We start from the raw sequence: 23,543 nt of genomic DNA on the forward strand, positions 1-23,543 counted from the left end.
AGAAGTCCTTGGCACCAGCCCCACACAGAAAACCTGCTTCCCAGCCTGCTCCATTTGCTTTCCAACGCTTCCCTCAAACTCTCAACACACTACACAAAGGTCTCAGTTTTCTCCCTTAAATACCCCACGAATCCCACATCCAACATCTGACTTCCTTCTTCCCAGAGCACACAGATTTACTTCAATACTTCCAGTTCAGATATATTTAATTAGACCGGCTTGTCTTGTTATCTCTTAGTCAAACCCCTCTGCTAGCATCTTTCGTTCAACACTGAAATCTCTTTGAAAGGGTTTTCTGTTTGCTTGTTTTGAGACAAAACATCATCTTGGTCTATTTTAAAGCTAGAGTAAAAGCTACTTTTCAATTAGAGGTGCCTATGTATTAAAATGGCCACAATCAGTAGCGCTTTTCCTCCTTCAAAACCTATCAGGTAAATAAAGTCTTTTTTTTTTTTTTTTTTTAAAGAGGGCCAAAAGGGTAAACTGTACTAACCAGAAGTAATTAGTATGTTAAGTTTTGTTTCAAGGCCACACTATCAGGTTACAAGTTCTGATAAACCCTGATGGGGGAAGACATGTCTTTGTCTTGGGACCACTGAGAACTAACCAATCAACCAAACAAAACACCTTTAATTCCATCAGAAACTCTCCCATCTAAACACAGCTGAAACAGAAAAGCCAACACCAAAGCAGAGCAAATGAATGAAGTGTTCCTGCTGCTGGCAGCCCTTACCATTGGGAACAGAGTCCCCTTCCGGTCCCTCGCAGGGGCTCTGGCTCCTCCTGGGGTGGGGTAGGGGTGGCGAGGGGTCCAGGCCCTGGGTGCAGGTAGAGGTATGCTCCGTGCATGCTTGAACAGGACTCACAGCCGTCTGCCTGCCTGTCTGCCACTCCGTCCTCTCGTCTGGGTGGGAAGGGCCAAGATTAAAAAAAAAAAAAAAAATGTGCAGGTTACTCACTGGCCTTCCCCGGCGGGCACACCCAGGAGGAGGGAGAGGCCCAGCACAGACAGGGAGATTCTTCAGTGGCTGTGCCTGAGATCTTGCTTCTGATTCCTTTTGTTAATACTTCCTGAACTTTAAACTCAGTCTGCACAGGCTCGGGTATTTTGGGGGAGGCAAACAACACTTGGGTAATTAGATTCCAAGAGCTTTGTGCAAAGGTTACTTTGAAAAGGCAATGTTGTAGTGCACATATTTTTAAATTTAACTCTGAAATTTGTTTCCACCGTGTGTGAGCATTAACTTTAGCACAGGAAATGAGAGCAAGGGGCAACCTTGGTGCAGGGCCTGGAAAGGCCTGGAGCAAGGCAAACCTGAATGTGGTTCAGACAATGAATATATCTTTTAGGCTCTAACTTTTAGAGAAATAGGATTCTCAACAGTCTCTCAGAGTTGGTGAACCTTTCCTTGTATAAAAGACACGATCTTGAAATACGTGCCCAGAGATCAAGGTTTTGGAAATGGATTCCCATTGAAGATGCAAGAATGTGGTACCTGATAGCCTGGCCTCTGTAAATCCTGATGGGAAGCCTTTCGTCAGTGGAGGGAGCCTCAGCAATTTGTCCGTATTTCAGTAGAAAGAGGTGGAGAGATGGAGCCAAGGGTGAGGAGTGCCGACCTCGGACCAGGTACTTCTCTCATTTAATCCTGAAATGCCTTTAGGAGGGAGGTATCCTTCTTCCTCTCTCACAGGTTAGGTAACTTGGGCAGGGCTTGGCCAGGTAGGGAATGGAAGACCCAGAATTTGGACCCAGGTTTGCCTGAACCTAAGACCCAGTCTCCTCACACCACACCACCAGCTATGACACCCACACTTCCTGAAGAACATCACCTTTTTTCCACTTGGAATTGACCTAAGGCTAGGTTACCTTTTCTGAAGTTTTTATACCAGTTCCAAAATGGATATGCCATGAAATATAATTCTGCAGGATGTTAATAGGTATAACAAAGGCTAAGAAGAATATTCTATACAGGTTTCTTCATGGTGGCTTCTCACAGTCTTTAATTTACTAACATATATTGTGAATCTCCCAGCTCAGGACCTAGTGTGCTGGGTTTCCTTTCCCAAAGCCTTTTGGAGTGGGGGAAGGGGATCTTTGGGTTTGGGAAATATTGTTCTAGAGATTGGTTATTGTGGTACTTTTCTCTCCCTCTGCTACAATTTGAATTTATGAGTCCTTCCAAAACTCACACGTGGAATCCTAATGCCCAGGGCAGTGTTAGGAGGTGGGGCCTATGATTACCTAACTGGGACGGAACCCTCATGAAGGGGATTGGTAACCTTCTATAGGGGAGTCCGTACAGTTGCCTAGACCCTTCTCCCATGGGAAGACCCAAGAAGTCTTCCTCCCAAAAGAAGACTCTTACCTGACCAGGCTTCCACCCCAATCTCAGACCTGCAGCCTTCAAAGCTAAGAGAAATAAATTTCTGTTGTTTATAAGCCACCCAGTCTGTGGTACTTTGTTACAGCAGCTCAAAGAGACTAGGATACTTTCCTTACCTTTTTTAAGTGTTGTTGTGTTTTTCAATTTATACTTGATCTTAGCCAAAAGGCTGAGAAGCGGTTTTTTAAAAAATTAATCAAATTATTTATTTATTTTAAAGATTCTATTTATTTATTTGACAGAAGGAGAGAGATCACAAGTAGTCAGAGAGGCAGGCAGGGATTGGGCGGGGGGAGCAGGCTCCCTGCTGAGCAGGGAGCCTGATGAGGGGACCGATCCCAGGACTGTGAGATCATGACCTGAGCCGAAGGCAGATGCTTAACCCACTGAACCACCCAGGTGCCCCTTTTTCTTAATTTATAAAGACAACTCACAACAAAAAAAGTTCAAACAGTATATAAGGGTGTAAAATAAATAGTAAAAATTGACTTGCTCTTTGTAACCACTAGTCCCATCCCCCAGAGGTAACCACTGTTAGGAATTTCTTAGGAATCTGCTTTGGAAATTTTTACGCATATGAAGCATACACGAATACCCTTTTTAAAATAACGCAATTGGGATTAAAGCATATCCATGATGTGTGATCTGGCACTTAAAAAAATCTTGATATCATTGAAATTTTCCATACCAGCAGAGAGTATTGCTACTGATAAACCGGAGCCAAGAATAGTAAAAGGTAGCTCTATCACATGGGATCACTGCTTTATCAAAGGGTCCCCTGTGTGGGTCATAGTTTGCTTCAGTACTCGGCATCAGATGCCTAGCCCCCACCCCCACCCCCACCCCCCCGCCAGCTCTGGGTAGCCACCTGCACACTTGATACTCATGTACACAACAGGAAGGATCTAAAACCTACCTTGTATCACAGGTTGTTGTGAAGATGAAGAACAATGAGGACAATGACACCCCAGCCACACCCTAGGTGTGCCAGGCATTCTCTTTAATGTCATCTATGTATTAGTTTGACTAAACCTTGCTCTTGACAGCCCTGTGAAGTAGGTGTTACTATTAGTGCACAGACTGAAAGAGCCATCTCGGCGTGTGTACCTAGCACACAAGCCCACCCCAAATGCTTGACACTGTATCAATAAAGTGAACGTCGTGTCAGCAAACCTGATCGGCGCCACAATAATACTTCTCAAATGGGCACTATAAAGTGGATCCCATGTTCCCCTTAAGAATAATGTTGTAATTAAGGGTTCCAAAACTTCCCCTTGCCTTACTATACATTCTAGACATAAGAAAATCTTGTAAAAACAGAGCCATAACAAAGCTCATCATCATTCAAAATAACAAAATAAGGTTCCATGGCTGAGAGATTCTGAGAGACTGGCTCCTACAACCTCTCCTTTTTTACTGATCAAGGAAATCAAACCCAGAAAATATCCAGGTCTTCTTTAAGGGTATATACCCTATTACAATGGTCTCAGCCATGAAATAATTTTTAAATATACATACATTTCAACCCCATATGATTGCTTAAGGGACTCCAACATATTCTATATGTATATACAAAATATACTGTATCACAAATCTGATGTAATATTAATAAACAAGTTAGAGTAAGCATTAAACATTTAATTAGAAGTAGCTTTTCCTGCCTTAGAATTTAAAAGGTCATTTGAGGAATGGTTTGACTGACTCATTTCTCTTATAAAAAAACTCTCTAGGCATAATGTGAATCAATATCACCTTATTCTCTCAATTTATTTTTCTATAAAAACCACAGGCCTTCAAAATTAGCCCACTGGGTACTTTCCCCCATTAACATGGTAGCAGAAGCCTCTCTAGAGTTTGAGACATCACTCCAGACCTTAGCTTTGGTTCAGGATGCTCAAGCTTTGACCTGATCCTCTTCCCGATCTCTATTTCTTTTTCTTTCCTCCCCACCCACCTGATAGAAGAGAGGAGGAAGAGAGACTCACATTCCTTTAGTGTGGTTACAGCTGAGTGGACACTATGCATTTTACTCTAAGGATTAAAAAAAAAAAAAAAAAAAAAAAAAGACAGGGACCTAACTCTTCCCTTCCTTCAACTCTGACTCTCATTCATCTCATCACCATCTCACCCGACCTTTGGCTCAGGTCATGATCCTGGTGTCCTGGGATGGAGCCTCACGTCAGTCAGTCGAGCTCCCTACTCAGCAGGTAGCCTGCTTCTCCTCTCCCTCTGCCTGCCATTCCCCCTGCTTATTCTTTCTCTGTGTGTCAAATAAATACGTAAAACTTAAAAAAAAAAAAGAAAGAAAAAGACACAATAACTGCTTGCTTCGACTGCTCCACAATCAGGATTTGGGAAGAAACACAGTGCTCAGCTGCATCCAAGACGGGGCTTGTTGTGATCAAGTCATAGGTCAGGGTTCCAGCTTCCCAGTCTCTCGAGTGAGGAAAAGATCATCTACCTCATCAGGCTGTGACTCAAGTTTAACCGTCAAACATTTCGTGAATGGCACAGCACCACACAAGTATCAGGTAATGACCATCACTGCTTCTGGTTCTCTAAATATGTTGGAGGGATGGGGTGCCTGCGTGGCTTAGTGGGTTAAAGCCTCTGCCTTAGGCTCAGTGATTCTGGGGTCCTGGGATCAAGCCCCGCACTGGGCTCTCTGCTCAGCAGGGAGTCTGCTTCCCTTCCTCTCTCTCTCTGCCTGCCTCTCTGCCTGCTTGTGATCTCTGTCTATCAAATAAATAAATAAAATCTTTAATCATAAATAAATAAATAAATAAATAAATAAATCAGTTGGAGGGAGATCATGATAGTTGCTTTGAAAGTGGAACCAAGTTGTTTCTGTTGTTCGTGATCTCCCAGACCATGGCCTGTGGTTCCCAAGGTAGGTCCATCAGGATACTAACTAGAAGGTGAGCACAATTCTAGTAGAAAACAGACCTGCTTATTTTCATGTGAACCCAGACCTTTTCCTCCACTCTCCTTGCTTTATCAGACTTTCTGAACTCTTTCCTTTTAGCATAATTATAAAACTATTTTTAAACCTTCTATGATAAAAAATTTCAAATGTATATCAAGGTGGAGACAAGAGTGTAACAAACCTCCCACGCATACCCCAGCAGCTTCATGATTACCAATTCACTCAAATCTTGTTTCACCTATTTCCCTACCCACTCTGGATTATTTTGAAGCAAATTCCCAGCATCACATCATTTCATCCATAAACATCTTTGCATGTATTTCTAAAAGATAAGGATTCTGTATGCAAACACAACCAAAATATTATTACATCTAAAAGGAAACTATAATTACTTAATATCTAATATCCTATCGGTATTTAAATTTCTCCAAATCTATTAAAAGATTTTTTTTTGGTACTTTCCCCAAATGAATTAGGCAATTAATTGATACATGATGTCTTTTCAAATCTAAAACTTCTTTTCCATCTTCATTTTTTCCTTGCAATTTACTTGTTAAAGCAGCTGGTTCTTTTGTCATAGAGATTGTCCTGCAATCAGATTTTGATTTGATGGTGTGATTCATAACATGTCCCTCAGTCCCTATTATTTCCTGTGAATTCAGAGTTAGATCTAGGGACTTGATCAAACTCATATTTGATTTTTGGATAGAAGAGTCGATTACTCCAGTTTTATGCACAGAGCAGCCACTGAGAATCAGTGTTTAGGCATTACTTCATGGGAACTGGAAAATGGTGATTTTCTCCCATTATTTCTTCATTTGCTAATTGGGATGTTATTATTATCAAAAGTTTATATCTGACTGAAATGAAAGCATGTAGTTCCCACTTCCATTTTGCCCATAAGGTGTTGGACAATATATTAGTTCCTTTCTATCTACATATCTCAATACTGAAAAGATAATTTTAGACTTTAATTTAAAAAAAAAGACAACTCTATTAGACTTCTGGGGGAAACAACTGGGAAACATTTTTCAGAAACCTTCAATCAAAGGGCAGAGAAGGACTGGTCCACAGTGTATCATTCAGATTCAAATATGATTCTTTCTTTTGTGAGCTCTAGGACTCTGCTCAAGGTTTTTGGCATTTTTACCTTCAGTTTTCTTACCTATAAAGTAGGGATAGTAACTCCTACCTAATGACTTCTGTAAGGATGCATGAAAAAGTATTCAAAGATCCTGTTCCAGCATCTGAAAAATCACAGATGCTCAATAAATTATAGTTACTATTGGTTGCACTATTATCTCCCCCATAATTAGCACAGTGCCTGGCAAACAGCAGTAGCTCAATAAATGCTGAGTGAATAAATAAAGTGTTGATTGACTTTACTTTGGCCCAATAAATGCTGAGTGAATAAATAAAGTGTTGATTGACTTTACTTTGGCCCAAGCTAATGATGCTTTAATATTTCAAGATGCTGGGGATATAAAAGTGAACAAGAAGTTCTGCTCATGAATTTATGCAGGAATGGAAAAGGGAATTTATTTGCTCTCAGGGTATTTATTCTAGTTGGCTCTTTTGAAAATAAGCACTATTAGTAACCCGCAGGGTCAGGACAAGAGGGGGAGCATGACCTCAACTACATAGGAGACATGAGAAGACATCAATTTTCACCAAAAGAAAAATATACCAGTACTGTCATCATATTGGACTTGACCTGAGGTGCATTAAGGGCTCACTAGCTATAGTGAGTTCACCTGTGTCCCACAAAAACTCAGGCTGAAGTCCTAAGCCCCAGATCTGTGAATGTAACCTGGAAATAGTCTTTGAGAATGTAGTCAAGTGAAGATGAGGCTTTACTGCATTAGGGTGGGCTCTAAATCCAGTGACCGTTGCCCTTATAGGAAGGGACCAGCATCATTGAGACACACAGGGAAAAAGACAGGGTGAAGACAGAATCAGAGATTAGAGTTATGTTGCCATAAGAAATGGCAAGTATTGCCAGTCATCACTTCAAGCTAGAAGAGGCAGGATGGATACTTTCCTATAGCTGTCTGAGGGAACATGGCCCTCCTGACACACTGGTTAGGATTTCTAGTCCCCAGAACTAGGAGAGAATAAATTTCTCTTGTTTTAGGCCACCCAGTTGTTAGTAAGTGGCTATGGCATCCCTAGGAAAATAATATGTCCAGTGAACTGAGACCAAAGGTATGGACCAATCAGTCTAGCTTCGGCTTCAAGTGTCTAGTGAGAAAGAGAGCAAAGGAGGGGAGAGACCCTAAACAAGAGAACCTGATCTGTTTTAATTCATCTTATTTCAAGTGGGTCTATGATTGACTCTTCAAAGCTATGCAAGTACTAACAGGCAAGCTTGCTTTACCTGAAAAGCAGGCAGGCAGAAGTCATGGAACTTGCTGGCAAGGATACTTTGGGAAAAGGCACACTGTCTGTGGAATCTGGCAGGGGGAAAGGGGAAACAATGCTGTCCCGGCAGGCATGGTAGTGGAAGCACGCTAGCCTAGGCACCCACCTTCCTATCTTTACTGTAACTCAGGAAGGCTCTGTGGTCTAACGGTGATGCTCCTGAGAGCACTCCCCTCACCTAACCACACTGAGCCTCAACATACCATCCCATGCACTGTGAGAAGTCAGTGCAACGATGTGGTAGAGAACCTGGCTTGGTCCCTTTACAAGACCATTGTTTGGATATTCGTAATACAAAATAGTGCTGGGAGGGGGGCATTCACAAACATTCCCTGAGCCCCCTTTATGTGCCAGGCACTGGACTGGATACTGGAGAAACTAAGAATGAAAATAAGAACTAACAAAGAAAAGAAGTTTTTGATAAATTAATTGTATTAGGGATGCAGGATTAGGGATGACTTCTTTCTTTTTTCCTTAAAATGTCTTTTAATGTTATAATAATGTTTTACAATGAAATCTTAAAATTAAAACTCAGAGATAATTTTTTTTTAAAGATGTGGGAAAAGCTGGAGCACCTGGGTGGCTCAGTGGGTTGAAACCCCTGCCTTCAGCTCAGGTCGTGGTCCCAGGGTTCTGGGATCGAGCCCCACATCGGGCTGTCTGCTCGGCGGGGAGCCTGCTTCCCCCCTTCTCTCTCTGCCTGCCTCTCTGCCTACTTGTGATCTCTGTCTGTCAAATAAATAAATAAATCTTTAAAAAAAAAAAGATGTGGGAAAAGCTGTCACAGGCAGCTGTTTTGTTATTATCTATTTAACAAATATATGTGTATATATTTACAACATTGTGCAATCTTTCAACAAGGCAAAGCCCTAGGTACCTAGGGAGACAGTGCTGCCCTCTAAGTTACCCCCACCCACAATGCACACTAACACAGGGTCAGTAACACATGATTTCACACTTAATTGGTAGCTAATTATTTCAGATGTGCTAATTTTATTTTCCCAGATTAGCTCCCCCAGGGCAGGAATTACCTCCCTTCGCACCATCTGTCAGCACCTACTCGAAAGCCCACCGTGCCCCAGGATTAGCTGGCCTTGCAGATGGAACTATGCAACGGATTTCTCTCTACTGTTCTGGAAAACGAGCCACGACAAGTTGCCCAGTGGTTACGTTAGGGCAAGGAAAGAGGCAGAAGAAACTGTGACTAAGCATCCCGCTCACTGCAAGGGTCTGCTTAATCATTTCCTATTGGTTTGCCCTGAAATGGCACCACTGGAGACCACAGAGTGACACATGCATGTGCGACCAAGGGAACCACCTACAAGTGCCCAGTGCCCGGGAGACAGAAGGGAGCATGTGTATGTACACGTGCATGTGTGTGCACTCCACCTGATGCCTAAAGCAAATAAAAGCTTTCTCGGTGAATTCAGACTTTTATTGTTCCACTGTTATGGCCACAGATGCCTGGGGTACTTGCTGGAAGCAACCAGGAGGATTTGGCCCCACACATCTTTGGAAATGTGGGTAGGAGTATTATGTGCCTGACACCGTGCTAAACTCTTTACATCTACATTCAGAGGCCCTGCCTGCTCACCCCAAACCTGTTTTCCTGGTTGGGAACCTGGCCACAAAGGGCCGAGCAGGACTGGATCCCAGTCACTCCTTTGGTGAGTCCAGCACAGACCTCTGCATGATCACAGCTCAACAGTACGGCTGGCTGCACTGAAAGAACCAGGAGCGAGCAACACCATTAGTCCCTAGCCATTTTTCTTCCATACCCGAAGCCATCGCTCGCCAGTGAAGCAATGAACTTTGCCTGGAGACTCAAATAACCCCACAAACTTGGCCTCTATGCATATCTCCAGCCTTGTACAGAGAAGAGAAAGGGAACCCCGCTGTAGCCACAAAAGTGAGTTGAGAAGCTGCACCCTCCCTCCTCTGCATGCACGGCAGCTAATTGAGGTTAGAGCCATAGAAACCAAACAAAGGCTCCCAGAAGCCCACACAGCCTGGGCTCACAGCTGCCAGCCACTGTGGAAGGGAAAAGGGAGCCCCTCCCTCCTTCATTCCTCAATGGCTTAATGAAGATTTGGCCTGTCATCTTCCAAGGGAACAAACTCCACGCTGTCTGAGACTGATTTGTATTCTCAAACAACATAGCGGATCCGCCTTTGAAACCAAAAGTCAGCAATAAAATGGGTCATAAACATGTGAGGTTATGAGCCTTTAGAGAAGGTGACTGGATTCCTCCCAGCCCTTGGGCCTGTCAAAACCAAACTTGTGAGGAAGTTCTCGATGTCCCCATTGGGGCAAGGGGGAAGGAGATGGAGGTCACGGGTCTCACTGCACTACTAACACAGACAGTGTGCTTTGTAGGCAGGACCTCCTTGCGCTCCAAGCTATAGGCTTAGCTGCCCAATGCCATCCACCAACAAATGAGAATTATCCACCTGGCTTTGCAGATCTGGAATGATTCTGAAAAAAGTCTAACTCATATTCGAAAACGTCCAAGATTTTAGCACATAAATGACAGACTGACTGGCTGAATGAATGAATAAAGACTTTATATACAGCATAAGCAAGTACTGTCTTTGAATCCAGCGAAGAAAACCCAATCATTTTCCTACTAAAGCTATTTTTTTTTAAGTATTCCTTAAATCCCTCTTTCAGGGATAGAAATTCCAGGGAAGACATCATCATTATTCAGATATTATAATATTTTTATTATTAAGGTCTCCAAATGGGTCTGAGTATATCAAACTGACCTCAGTGCCTTGAACTTCTTTGTCATTTTCGTAGAACTAGGCTGACAAGTAGACAGTTTCTGGGACTGAGCGTGTCTGGCTCTTTTCCAAAAGGGAAGAAGTTGTCATAGGGAAAAAAGATACATCTGTCCTTTATGGATCCAAGACATGCAGATAATAGTAACTATAGTAAAATTATTATGATTTTATTGGAAGAGCTGACATTAATTAAGCACATCTATATCAAGCATTTTTCTATAAGCATTAAAGACAGTCTTTTCGTTCACCTTCACAACAGCTCTCAAAACTGCTACTAGGTTCTAATTTTGTATACAAAGAAACTCAAGCTCGGAAAACTAAAGTGTATTATCCAAGGCCAAACTGCTAATAAGTAGGGAAGCCAGTGTTCAAATCGGGCAGTTAGCTGCCAAAGGACTACTGGGTAGATGGTAATGTTATACCTTGTTCATGTCATGACATGGGATGGAGAGTGAGTGCATCCTTGGGAACACAAGGTGTCGGGCAGTGACCACCGTCGTGAGAAATTCCCCTTCGTGGGGACCCTGGCAAATGCCCCTCTCAGGTCCCCAGTGAGGCTCAGTTCCTCACATCCCACAGGGTCACATTACTGAGTAGCCACATGATTTTACTTTCTAGCTTTGGATAGATTCTTTTGTTCGATTTCTCCTTTCTGGCAGAAAGTATGTCATTTAGAAAGCAGAGGAGCGCTCTGCCACCACAGGTGATAATTCAGATTTCTATCTAGAGAAAAGATTCAGGTTTGCATACCTGTTCCGAAACTGCCTCTCTTTCCATACATTGGAAGCAGACGGTAAATGGGTGTTTATCCCAGTGGCTGTTCTATTTTTTTCATTTTTCTTTTCTTTTCAGTGTTCCAGCATTCATTGTCTATGCAGCACACCCAGTGCTCCATGCAATCCGTGCCCTCCTTAATACCCACCACCAGGCTCACCCAACCCCCTACCCCCCTCTCCTCCAAAGCCCTCAGTTTGCTTCTCAGAGTCCACAGCCTCTCATGAATTGTTCTAAAGCCAGTCTCTGCAGTGAGGAAGATGCTACACGGCCCCTGTGAGCTCCAGTCAGAACGGATGCTGAGGTTCAAGCACGGCAATGAGGCTAAAGACAATCCTGATCATTAAAGTCTGTGTAAGAGTTTGTTAAACCAGCCTTCCATAAGCCACCATGCCACCTCTAGGGCACTTGGAACTGTCAAACCAATGCCCACTTCCTCTCTGTTGGAGGAGCTGAATCTAAGAAATACCTGTAAGACAGGAGTAAAATATTAGATCGGCTAAGTGAATGCTTGTTGTCTCCCTTTTTTTTTTTCCTTCTCTTCATTTACTTAAATATTAAGACACCATTGAAGCCCCACCACACACTATATAGAGTTTTCAAAACAAAGGAATTCGATAACATATTAAGTTCATCATCTGGCCCTGAATTCATTAAGATGAGAATCTTCACCAAGTTTCTAGAACCTCTAAAACAGGGACAACCATTGTGTATTATTCTAAGGGCCAACAACCAGGACTCTGGGCCTCCAGCGAGCTCTTCCTAGCTTCCTCTCTTTCTGCCTCCAGTTCTTTGCCAACTGCCTCCAAAATGCCTTTCATGGGCATCTGGAAGGAGAGAGGGATGTGTCTTCGTTTAGGGATCGGGAGCACCAGTGAGGCTGGTGCAAGGAAGCCCCGAAAGGCAGAAGGCAGAGAGAGCGCCGAGGGAAGATGGGGGAAGAGCAAACACAACAGGAGTTTGGAAACACCCGACAGCCCCTGGTGTGCCTCCACGGGGAGCCGGGCTGCTCTTCTGAATAAAGACAAGCTGCCACTGCCAAGCAGACTCCCTTGTAAAACAAATAAGTCCCAGTGATGGAATGTACAACATGATGAGGACAGCTAACACCACTGCAGGACATACAGGGAGGGACGTTACTAAGAGAGCAGATCCCATGAGTTCTCAACACAAAGAACAAGTTTTCTTTTCTTCTTCCTTTTCTTTTATATGAGAAGATGGACCCTTTTTGAACTAATTGTAGTAAGCATTTCACAACGTACACATCTCAAACCGTCATGCGTACAACCTTAAACTTACATAGTGATGTATGCCAACTGTTTGTCAATTAAACTGGAAAAAAAAGAATGCCTTCCTCCCCTGCCCCCCACTCCCCAAAAGACTTGTTGCCAATTTTAACTACAAGAGTCAGCCCTAAAAATGGTGGATCCTTTCCCTGTGGCCACACCGACCAGAGACACTCTCCAAGACACTTTCCAAGAACCAACTCTCTGTGGTAATGGAAAGGCAAGGGAAAAGGAAGAGAGAACAAACTGGAAGGAGGAAAAAAAGATGGTAGGGAGCATGAGCTGTCAGTCTTAGTCCTAAAAACTGACCAAGTATGCCTCTTCCTACCCCCACACTTCCTGTTGTTTCCATCTAGCAAGATCTGCAGGGATGGTCTGAAGAGATGGAGGTCACAGGGGAGGAAGAGGCTGGGTGAAGAACAGAGTGTTTCACTTCTCAAGAGCTGTTCTTTCTCTTAGTTCTGCAGACATAGCTGGACTGTTAGTCCCGCTGCCATGTGAAAAATCCTACATCTACAAGGGAGATACGGGACAGACTATAGGGAGGGAAAAAGAGCTAAGCTGGAGGAAGACCAGGATTTCAGACCACACCTGTGTGTTCCACGAGCTTCATAAATAATATTCTTGGGTTTACTATGGAGTCGGTCTGGCCAAAATTTACACTAGCACTTGAAACTTAAATAAGGAAGTTATTTCAAAAAATGTCAAGATGAGCAAAGGCAAGATTGAAAACAGCTTCTGTTAAGAGTAAGAATTAATGAATCATATTTAGGGGAGAGAGAATTTAGGGATGGGGGAGAGAGAGATACACAATGTGCAAGGGGGTTGGTATTTGAAGGAGCAAGGTTCTTGATGAGGCAAAAGGATCAGTTCAAGACTCTGGTTTTTAGCAGAGCTCAGTGGCACAGGGACTCTGAGTATCTGGTAGGGGATACCCAGGACTGACAACTGTCCAAGGACTACGGTGGAAGGTCAAGGAGCCAAAGAATTCTAAGGCTACTGGTAGAGTATTAAAGAAAAAAACTGTCCTTGAGGTCCAGCCTGGGTTGGAAAGCACGTGAAGCCAGAAAATCACCCAGAGATGTTTCAGCTGCGAATGAGATCCAACGTTGGCAAGCCGCAGAATAGCTAAGAGGGCAACTGTCCATGATGCTCATGGCTTCTAAGGTAACTTGACATTGCATACTTCACTTTATTCCTCGATAAATCCTGTGAGGTAGTCAGGCAGAGTATCACTATTGCCGTGTTCCAGATGAAGGCACAGAGGCTTACAGGGGCAAGATGATTTGCCAAAATCTTATTACTACTAAACTGGAGAGCGAGGCCTCCAGATGAGCTCTTCTGACTCTTCTCCATCCAGTGCTCATTTCACTGTACCCTGACTCCAGCGTACTAGAAATATCCAAAGTCAGCAGTGTGACATGCATGGCTCAGACAGACTCCAGTAGGTAGGCACTGGCAGTTCGTCTAAAAGTATGGAATGATGGGGATACAATGGCGATGGAAGTAATGCAGAGGAATGGGGATTATGTCAGTTTTCCCACGGTTCAGGAAATTGCGGTTACAGAGAGAGAGTGGCGGAAGCCAGAATCCCCCAGGACAAGCAATTAGAAGGAAGTACTCTTGCCTTCTCGCACTGTACAGGCAGAGAAGACAAGAGTACTTTCTCACTAGTAACAAGGGTTGAAAGCTACAAGATGGCTCGGGGTAGAGTGAGGGAAGCCATTAGTGAGTGAATGAAAGAAAGCCAAAGGAGCAGGGCAGAGGGCTCTGGCCCCCAAAGGATGATCAGCAATGGCAGGGCTGAGCAAGACCTCTAAGCCAAGAAGTGGTGAGGCTCCATCTGTGACATCTGACAACTGTCCAAGGACTATGGTGGAAGGTCAAGGAGCCAAAGAATTCTAAGGCTACTGGTAGAGTATTAAAGAAAAAAACTTTAGGGAGGCAGCCATTGAAGAAATCATGGAACCTTCCCAAGGTTCTAATTAGAATGTTAGTATGAAGAGGGGAGAACTGCTATAAGCTTCAGATGAGACAATGTATGTAAAAGTATCCGATGGTGCCTGGTACACAGTAGATGCTCAGTAAGCTTTGGCTGAACCGGAACTTGAGTCATGTGAGCCTTGGGGAATTTTCTCCTCCGTGTTGACCTTTGTCTTTCAAATATTTACTGATGTTCTTATAGACAATGTGTTTGAGGTGATCTAATAATGAATCAGACACTGACACTGCTCTTGTACCCAAGGCATATCTGATAGCGACTAGAATGTCATCTTCTGGGCAATATTCACTTGTTCAGCAAATACTAAGCACGTGCTACGTGCTGGGCACTAGTGATACACCAGTGATATGACAAAGTCCCTGCACACATGGAGTTCCTGTGGGCACAACCATCAGAAACAAGCAACTATCATCAGGTGGGGTTACATGCCATGGAGAAACACAAGCAGGGTAAGAAGAGTAGAAGTAGAGAGCAAGAGGCCATGAGTGCGATGGGGTGATCTGCGGAGGTGGCAGACGAGCAGAGACCTGAATGCAGGAAGGGAGCAAGATGTGTGCAAGTCTTGCAGAACATTCTTGCAGACAGAGGGAACAGCAAGAGAAAGAGCCCTGAGGCACAGAACAGCAAGTGGGTCAGTTTGGGATGAATATGATAAAGATAAGAGTGGTCAGGGACACAGTGGAGCTGCTGTGGCAGAGAAGTGACTCCTTATTTGGGGTGTTGGTGTATCTGTGGGGAGCATGACAAAGAATCGAAGGTGGTTTCCAGAAGTGCAGGGCTGGACCCTGACAGAGGAACACCATTTGTGCCCATGGCGAGGGAACCCCATAAACCAAGGTCCAAAGGGAGGAAAGCAAAGGGTATATCCCTGGGGAACAATAAAGAGTTTGGTTTGGATGGAGAGCACATTTGATAGAGGAAGTGGTTAAAAATCAGACTGGAAAGGTAAGATAAGGCCAGAAAAGGGTTGGGGGCTGTGGGAGAGAAAGGTCAGAAGGAACGGAAACATGTAATTTTTTATGTGAACTATCCACTAGGCATGAGAATAAGTACTTTATAAGATTTCATTAATTTTTATTTCAATAATAATTCATTTCATTTAAGGAAAGGAATATTTCATTTAGTAAACAGTTCCTGATACACATGGTCAGCTTCATGCGATAGGTGAGACACTGAGGCTAAGAAAGGTTCAACCTCAGTGTGAGCCGTGGATGTTGGGGTAAGGAGGTCAAAGGTTGGGCAGGCGAAAGCACAGAAAGTATGTGGACACCACAGGGCCACAGGCAGCCCCCGTGCCATGCCGGCATGAACCAGGCACACAGCATGGACAGCGGCTCCAGGACCAGAGAACAGGTAGATAGATGATGGTGCCAATCTTGGACTCTCGAATTCTGGGATTAGCCATCTGGTTTCTGTTGTGTTCCCCAGGCCACAGGGCACAGCGCTCCATCTACATTAGGTGGTCAGTACTTGATTCATAGTCCACCCAATCCGAGTTCAAAAGCAAGAGAAGCACCGCACCTGTTCCATCTAGTCCTTCTCTTCTTGTGACTAGGGTTATGTGTGAGACACTCGGGGCTGTTCCTTCTGACCTGCCCAAAGAAGGCTGGGCACGTTAGCCTTTTCAGACTGCCAGGCAAAGTATCAAGAAAGGAATGACCTATAGGTCCTTTAATACTGAAAAGTTGCATTTGCTTGTTTGTTTGTTTGTTTGAAATAAAACAGACTGTAGTATACCCATGTAATGGAATGCTACTCGATAGAAAAGAATGAATTACTGATACATGCAACAGACCTGAGTCCCAAAATAATTAGGCTGAGTGAAAGAAGCCAAATGAAAGAGCCTATTATATGATTCCATTTCTCCAAAATTCTTGAAAATACAAAGAAATGTACACAAGCAGAGAGTGGGTGCCTGAGGTGGGAGGTGGGGAGACAGCGAGAAACAGAGGGTTACAAATGGACACCAGGAACAACTGGGCACCGCAGATATGCTCGTTATCCTCATTACAGTGAAGACGTCATAGATATGTACGTGTGTCAAAGTGCATCACACTGTATGTTACAAATATCGTTAGTGCACTCTATGTCCATCATTCCTCAGTAAAGCTGGGGGAAAAAGGTAATGGTATATAGATCCTAAGCAGGGGCCCTAAAATCATATGCATTTCTATAACTTTTGTGGCAGAGCTTTCTTGTATCCATGAATATTGCTGTTCTCTGCTTTCAGGCCACAGAGTTAGGCCACAATTTCCAGCCTCTGGCTGGAAAACATGGTCAGGACTGGAGTTCTGCCAGCTGACTGTGCACCTTCCCCCCGACCCCCCACCTGACTGGAGGAGACTCTAAGGACACAGAGTAGCTGGGGTCCTGGAACTCTGGAGTACAGTCCCTATTCCCACCCTGTGTTCAAAGTGCTGTGAATGAGAAATAAACTTAGACCTATGGAGAGCCACTGAAATCTGGGGCTTGCTCTATTTGATTTCCTAAGGCCAAGTTCATGGTTTTACTTGTTTAGTGAGGTCCAGGTGACTTTTCTTTGTTCTGAGTCAGAAAGACCTTATTCTGAACTGTAGTAAGTACCTCGTACTTTATAGAATCTGAGCAGATATCATCTGGAAACCATTCATTGGAATCATTCTTTTTGGTACAAGACAGGAGACAGGTAGGTATATTCGAATGTAAATACATAGATAATGGATACATTTAAAAAAAAATAAAAATACTATCCACTATTCTTCATGCTGGGGGCTTCATTTGTATTTTCTCATTTTATAAGTTTTTTTTCCCAAGGTCTGACTCTGAATTCGATATCTGGAGGGTCACAAGGGAAATGAGGCAAGCAGATGTATTGATAACACAAACTATCACTACTGGAAAAAAGGGCCTCAAATTTCACTGAATGCTAGTAATTCAGCAGTAAGAGTAATCGGACAAGTACGGGGCCTGTATGTACCCACTTAGAGAACTCCAGTCAACTCCTGGGATTTCTTCCAGACTCTCCTGGGTAGCACTACCATGCATATAGCAACAAAAAGTTGTGCCAATATCATTTTTAAATGGGTCAAGTTTGACACCTTCCATGAACGTCACCTCTTCATCCTGGAATTAATGACCTTAATCTAAATTATGCCATGGTGAACAGATAACCCCAGAATCTCAGTGCCTTACAATTACAAGGATTTATCTCTCCAATTACATCCATTAAGAATTAGCCCCAGCCAAAAGAGCAGGCCCTGTCTAGAACATCAGACTCATCCCGAGCATTGGCGGGCACTGCCCTAAGAATTCGGATGCTGGCTAACATATGTCTCAGTATTTAAAAGTACAGACCAAGTTAAAAACTGTTAAATAGGGGCGCCTGGGTGGCTGAGTTGGTTAAGCATCTGCCTTCGGCTCAGGTCATGATCCCAGGGTCCTGGGATCGAGCCCCACATTAGGCTCCCTGCTCAGGGAAGTCTGCTTCTCCCTCTCCCACCACCCCAGCTCATGCTCTCTGTCACATAAATAAATAAATCTTAAAAAAAAAAAACCTATTAAATAAAGTATGTCCTATCTTTCTCGATGAATATATGTTCATAACAACCCAGAAAGGCTAAGATGGAACGGCAGCTTGTTAGACAGCTCGGGGCTCCACAAAGAAACATCACTAGGTAGCAGGAAGGAGTCCTACCTGAGGCCTGCTCCCTTCCTTCTCCTCCTGCTCAGCCCACCCAGCCTGTACCGTGAAGGCTACCCCTATCAGCACACTCAAGCTCTCTTCCCGGCCCCTGGAGGACTGGAGTTGCCTATACCAGCAGCACGGGCTGCACGTGGGTATACAGGTCCAGGAAGAAGCTGGAACGCAGGGCCGGGGCTGTTTAGGAAAAGGGTTCTGGAGTCCTGGGTATAGGGACTGTGCTGTAGAAGATGGGGACTGGGGACAAGAGAAGCCAGAGGAGAACCAAAACAGGGCCCAATCCAGGGTCTGAGGGTGGCATGTGGGTGAGTATGACAGAGAGAAAAGGAATGGCGGTGGAAGCATCTAGAATTTGACGCCAGAAGCCTCACTTCCACCTGCATTTCACTGGCCAAGCCTGATGTCAACGGGGCAGAACACACTGCTGGGGGTGGGGGGGCTTCAGCATAGAGGGACAGTGAATACTTTGATCAATAATATAATCTTCTTTCCTTAGACACCAGTACTGAGGTGTTTAAGGAAGGAGGAAAAAAATCCAGGAGTTGAAAGTAAATATGAATAGCTCATGACTGGTTGCTTTCTGAATGCAGTGAATGACACGGTGCCTTCCAAATTGCACTCAGTGAAAGGAACTCAGTGGATTGGAATATGCCAAAGTGGAAAATGCCCCCACAATCCCAGCATCCTCTGCAGGAAAAGGACAATTATTTGGCAAAGGGAAAGCAGTAAGTCTCCCGGGATACATTCTGGCTCAAACTAATAACGTGTTGCTTGAGGCAACCAATTTGTACAAACAAGCCAATCCTGAAGGGGCAGGGGGAGCAACTCCCGGTGGTTACTCCCTGGCCCCCCTCCCCACTTTCCCTCCCCACCTTCCCTCCCACCTCCTCTCAGGAAAGATTTTCTTTCTGATTTCCATGCATTAAAAAAAAAAAAGAAGAAGAAGAAGAAGAAGAAGAAGAAGAAGAAGAAGAAGAAGAAGCCAAAGACACAAGTGGTTTCACAAATCATGTTGAGTGAGCCCACCCTTCTGAGTCAATGGGATCTGAGAGAATAAAAGAAACTGCCCTTCTGTAAAGGTGGTTTATAAAAACCAGCCAAGGACATAAAATAGAACTTATTTGGGGTTTGATTTCAGCTGTTTTTCCACAACTTTAAGAAATTTTCTTCCCACAGACTGAATCCTAGCTCTTAAATATGGGGAATTCTGAAAACTACGACATATGGCTATCATCATAATGACTACTCCTTATTATAGACCAGGAACTTTATGTACCTGGTCTCATTTAACCCTCAGAACAAACTTGCAAGCTCAGTATTACCATTATTATTTCCATTCTACAGTCAAAAAACTAAAAGTCAATATAATTAAATAATTTGCTGAATATCACAGAGTAGAAGAGTAGGAGAGATGGTGTTTGACTCTATCAAACCCAGGGGACTGTAGCTCCCATTACACCATATCTACCTCCTGCCAGGAATATGCAACTAACATTCTGTTGGTGAAAGCAAAACACAAGTATATGACAGCAGTATCTGAAACACCAGCCCCCACCCCAAAGCAAAGAGACCAGCATTCGACAGCCCACCCCCAACAAATAAGCCTGCCCCCAGACACATAAAAAAATTTAAAAATAGCTCCAGTAATATATTTCATTTTTGAAATGGAAATATCTTCATTCCTATTTTTTCTGATTTTTTAGAGTGATCTATATTATATATAATATATATACCATAGAAATATATACAGTAAGGAAAGTCCCTGAGATAAACAATATTAGCAGCTTAGGATATATCTTATCAAACTTTTTTGTATATAGTTAGAAACACAAATACATCCATATATACATAGATTATATATATATATATATATATATACACACACACACATACATACACCTATACTATACATATATACATATGTACACACATACACTAATATAGCAAAACTATATATAGGCCAATGTAGCAGAATGATTATACATTCTATTCTCTAACTTACCTTTTTTAATTAAAAATATAATTAATTGAGACACTTTCTATGACTGCATAGTATTCCATTTATTTGATTATTTGGTTGGCTATTTGGGTTTTGTTTGCTTTTACTAATATAAGCAGTGCCACAAGGTACATCCACACACATGTCTAGCTATTTCCTGGGGATAGACTAAGAGTTACAGAGTGTGACATTTAAACTGACACCAAGGGGCGCCTGGGTGGCTCAGTGGGTTAAACTGACACCAAGGGCTAGGAAGGTCTTCCCACACTCCTGGTGTGCAAAGTCCCAACTCTCCACTTCCCATACAAGATGGTTTCAATCATTTAAACTCTGCCAAGGTGACAGACATTCTTGTTTAATCTGTATGACCGAATGGGGACTAATCATCTCTTCATAGCACTTCTTTGCATTTCCTCTTTAGTAAACTAACATATTTACGTTTGAACTGGCATGGAAGCCAACCAGTAGAGCAGGATAAATTGCTCCTTGCTGACCCACCAAGCCATTCTGTAGATAAGCAGGTAAAAAGGCTAGGTGAGGGATTTTTTAAAAATATATTTTATTTATTTAATTTATGAGAGAGAGAGAAAGAGAGTCTCAAGCAGACTGCACTGAGCTCAATCCCGTGACCCCGAGATCATGACTTGAGCCAAAATCAAGAGTCTGACGCTTAACTGACTAAGCCACCCAGGTGCCCCTGTGAGGGATTTATGAGTCATAACCAGCTCCTTTCTCCTTACTACCGCTGAGGGAGGTAGTGAAGCATCAGATGCACTCTGGTTTCTATAGCAAGTGGCACTGCTAAGGATGGCTCCACAAAGACTACAGAGGATGGGATTATAGTGTCAATCTGTGTGTCTTGGGCAGGGAAGGGAGAAGACTTCTAATGTGTATTTGCATAGTGTTAGGGGTTGAACTGTGTGTCCCCAAATTTATGTTGACATCTTAATCTCTAGGACCTCAGTATGTGACTGTATTTGGAGATAGGGTCTTTAAAGAGGTAGTTAAATTAAAGTGAGGTCTTAAGAGTGGGCCCTAGTCCAGTATGGCCACCCTTATAAGAAGAAGAGACCAGGATGCAGACACACCCAGAGGCAATACCAGGTAAAGAAACAGGACAGAGGTTTCAGAAGAACCAATTCTGTTGATGCCTTAATCTTGGAATTTGGGCCTCCAGAATTATGAGGAAATGAATTTCTGTTGGTTAAGCCATCTGGTCTATGGTACTTTGTTACGGCAGCCCTGGTAAACTAATACACATAACATTCCAGATAAAACTTAAGAAAAAAAAAAAAAAAAACAATTGTCCATTTCACAGAAGAACCGATGAGCAACCCTTGGTGCTACCACTGGGGAGGGCTGACATCTTTTTTTTAAGTTAGTTGCAGAAGTAGAATTTAGTGACTCATCAGTTGGATACAACACCCAGTGCTCAGGACATCATGTGCCCTCCTTAATGCCCCTCACCCTGACCCCCATCCCCCTTCCCACCTCCCCTCCCCCAACCCTGTTTGTTCCCAAGAGTTCAGCATCTCTTATGGCTCAGCTCGCTTTCTCAATTTTCATCTTATTTTATTTTTCGGGAAAGGCTGACATCTTGTTGATGTTTATAACCTTGTGTTTAGTGCTTCTCTCCGTTTCTAGATAAACCACGAGGTGGTGACATGAATTTGTTCTTGAGGCTCATGGCAGATGTGAATTCCACCAAAGACAGCTTCCTTTTTATAGGAAGTAGCATGATCTGTTTCCTCACTTGACCCATACTCTGTTTCATCATTTAAACAGAATTCATTCTCTCCCTTGAAACAAGCATGAAAAGTTAACTCCCATTTTTCAAGAAAGCCTATGTTACTAAAACATTAATAAGGAGCTGTTCTAAGCTCAGAGGAATTTGCAAATGGAAGGACGAGATGCCCCTGTGCTTAAGTCAGGTGGCCGAGAACAGATCTGTAAGGAAAGAAGCTCTTCAGCACACGTCAGTAAGATGGCCTGTGGCACCCTGAGAAGAAGCCTCCAGAGAGAATCACAAAGACCTAGACCTTGCCCCACCCAGACTTCAGGACCAGGAAGGGTTGTGTGATCTAAGACACATTAGCTTGGGAGTCCAGAGACTTTGCATGGTCAAGCCTCATGTCAAAATTAGTAAGAAAAACAAAAACAAAAAATTGTCCCTTGGATCTGAGGGGCTTCCATCTCCACTGGCTCCACTGCTCTTAACTTTTTCACAAGTGAACTGAACCCTCATGAAAAGGATCCATTGTTTAACTTGGGAAAAATAAAAAATAAAAGAAGAAAAAGATGAAACATTCAGAGACGAATAAAGTGAAAAATAGCCAGTTGTGCCTTGACAATCTCTTTTTAAATAATCTGGAGTGGGGGCACCTGGGTGGCTCAGTCAGTTAAGCATCTGACCTGGTTTTGGCTCAGGTCATGATCTCAGGGTCATGAGATCAAGCCCTGCACTGCGCCCCACACTCAGAGCAGAGTTGGCTTGAGGTTCCCTCTCCCTCCCCCTCTGCAACACCCCCACCGCTTGCTCACTGGCTAAAATAAATGAATATCTTTTAAAATAATAACAACAATTCAAATGGTGGGTGTGGGACAAGGAATTATAAGCCCTGGCTCTGCTTCTAATACTTAGGCCTTGGCTTTTTCCACCATAAAATGAAGACATTTCACTTTGTAATCTCTTAAATTTCTTCTAACTGTAAAGGTCTGTGATAGTTAAAGAATCCAAACCAATGATTATGAGCCTAGACCAAATACAAAGGCATCTATTTCCAGAAAGCTTCAGGAATAATGACAATGAACACTTGAAAGGGCACGGCATACCAGCCTCTGTGGTCCAGGCACTTAATGTCCTCTAGTATTTTGTTGTGCTCGAGTTAACATTTCATTACCTGAAAAAAGCACAGCTCATAATTCTTTCTGAAGCTTGACCTCGCTGGGTGTTAGTGATTTGCACAAGAGCTTTAGTGAGTAATTTCTAATTCCTTTCAATCAGTGATGTTTATCACTCACCAGGGAAGCTACTTAAAGTGAGAGATAACATCCTTCACGGGTGGAATTTAATGACATGTGTTTTTTATTTTATTTTATTTTATTTTTAAAGATTTTATTTATTTATTTGACAGAGATCACAAGTAGGCAGAGAGGCAGGCAGAGAGCAGATGCGGGGCAATGACATATGTTTAAAATATTCCATAGAACAACTCAAAATTAATACCTGATAAACTCATTTCTATTTTTCTAAGTTCTCTTTCTAAACAGGTATACCTGGGACCAA

The 23,543-nt window shown here is 43.1% G+C and overlaps 1 protein-coding gene across 2 annotated transcripts in view; it reads right to left on the reverse strand.

The window, feature by feature from the left end:
• The window catches only part of STON2 (stonin 2), a 147,519-nt gene that overhangs the window by 55,201 nt on the left and 68,775 nt on the right, over positions 1-23,543 (reverse strand). Inside the window, exon 5 of one of the 2 annotated variants that reach the window (XM_032878548.1) lies at positions 734-904. The exons of the other annotated variant lie outside the window; for it this stretch is intronic. Coding sequence (XP_032734439.1) covers positions 734-904 — 171 coding nt within the window. The remainder of the gene's footprint in view (positions 1-733; positions 905-23,543) is intronic. 2 annotated transcript variants of the gene reach the window in all.

This window comes from Lontra canadensis, unplaced genomic scaffold (assembly GCF_010015895.1).
Source record: "Lontra canadensis isolate GAN:19392208 unplaced genomic scaffold, GSC_riverotter_1.0 scaffold64, whole genome shotgun sequence".
In the NCBI taxonomy this organism is placed as follows: domain Eukaryota; kingdom Metazoa; phylum Chordata; class Mammalia; order Carnivora; family Mustelidae; genus Lontra; species Lontra canadensis.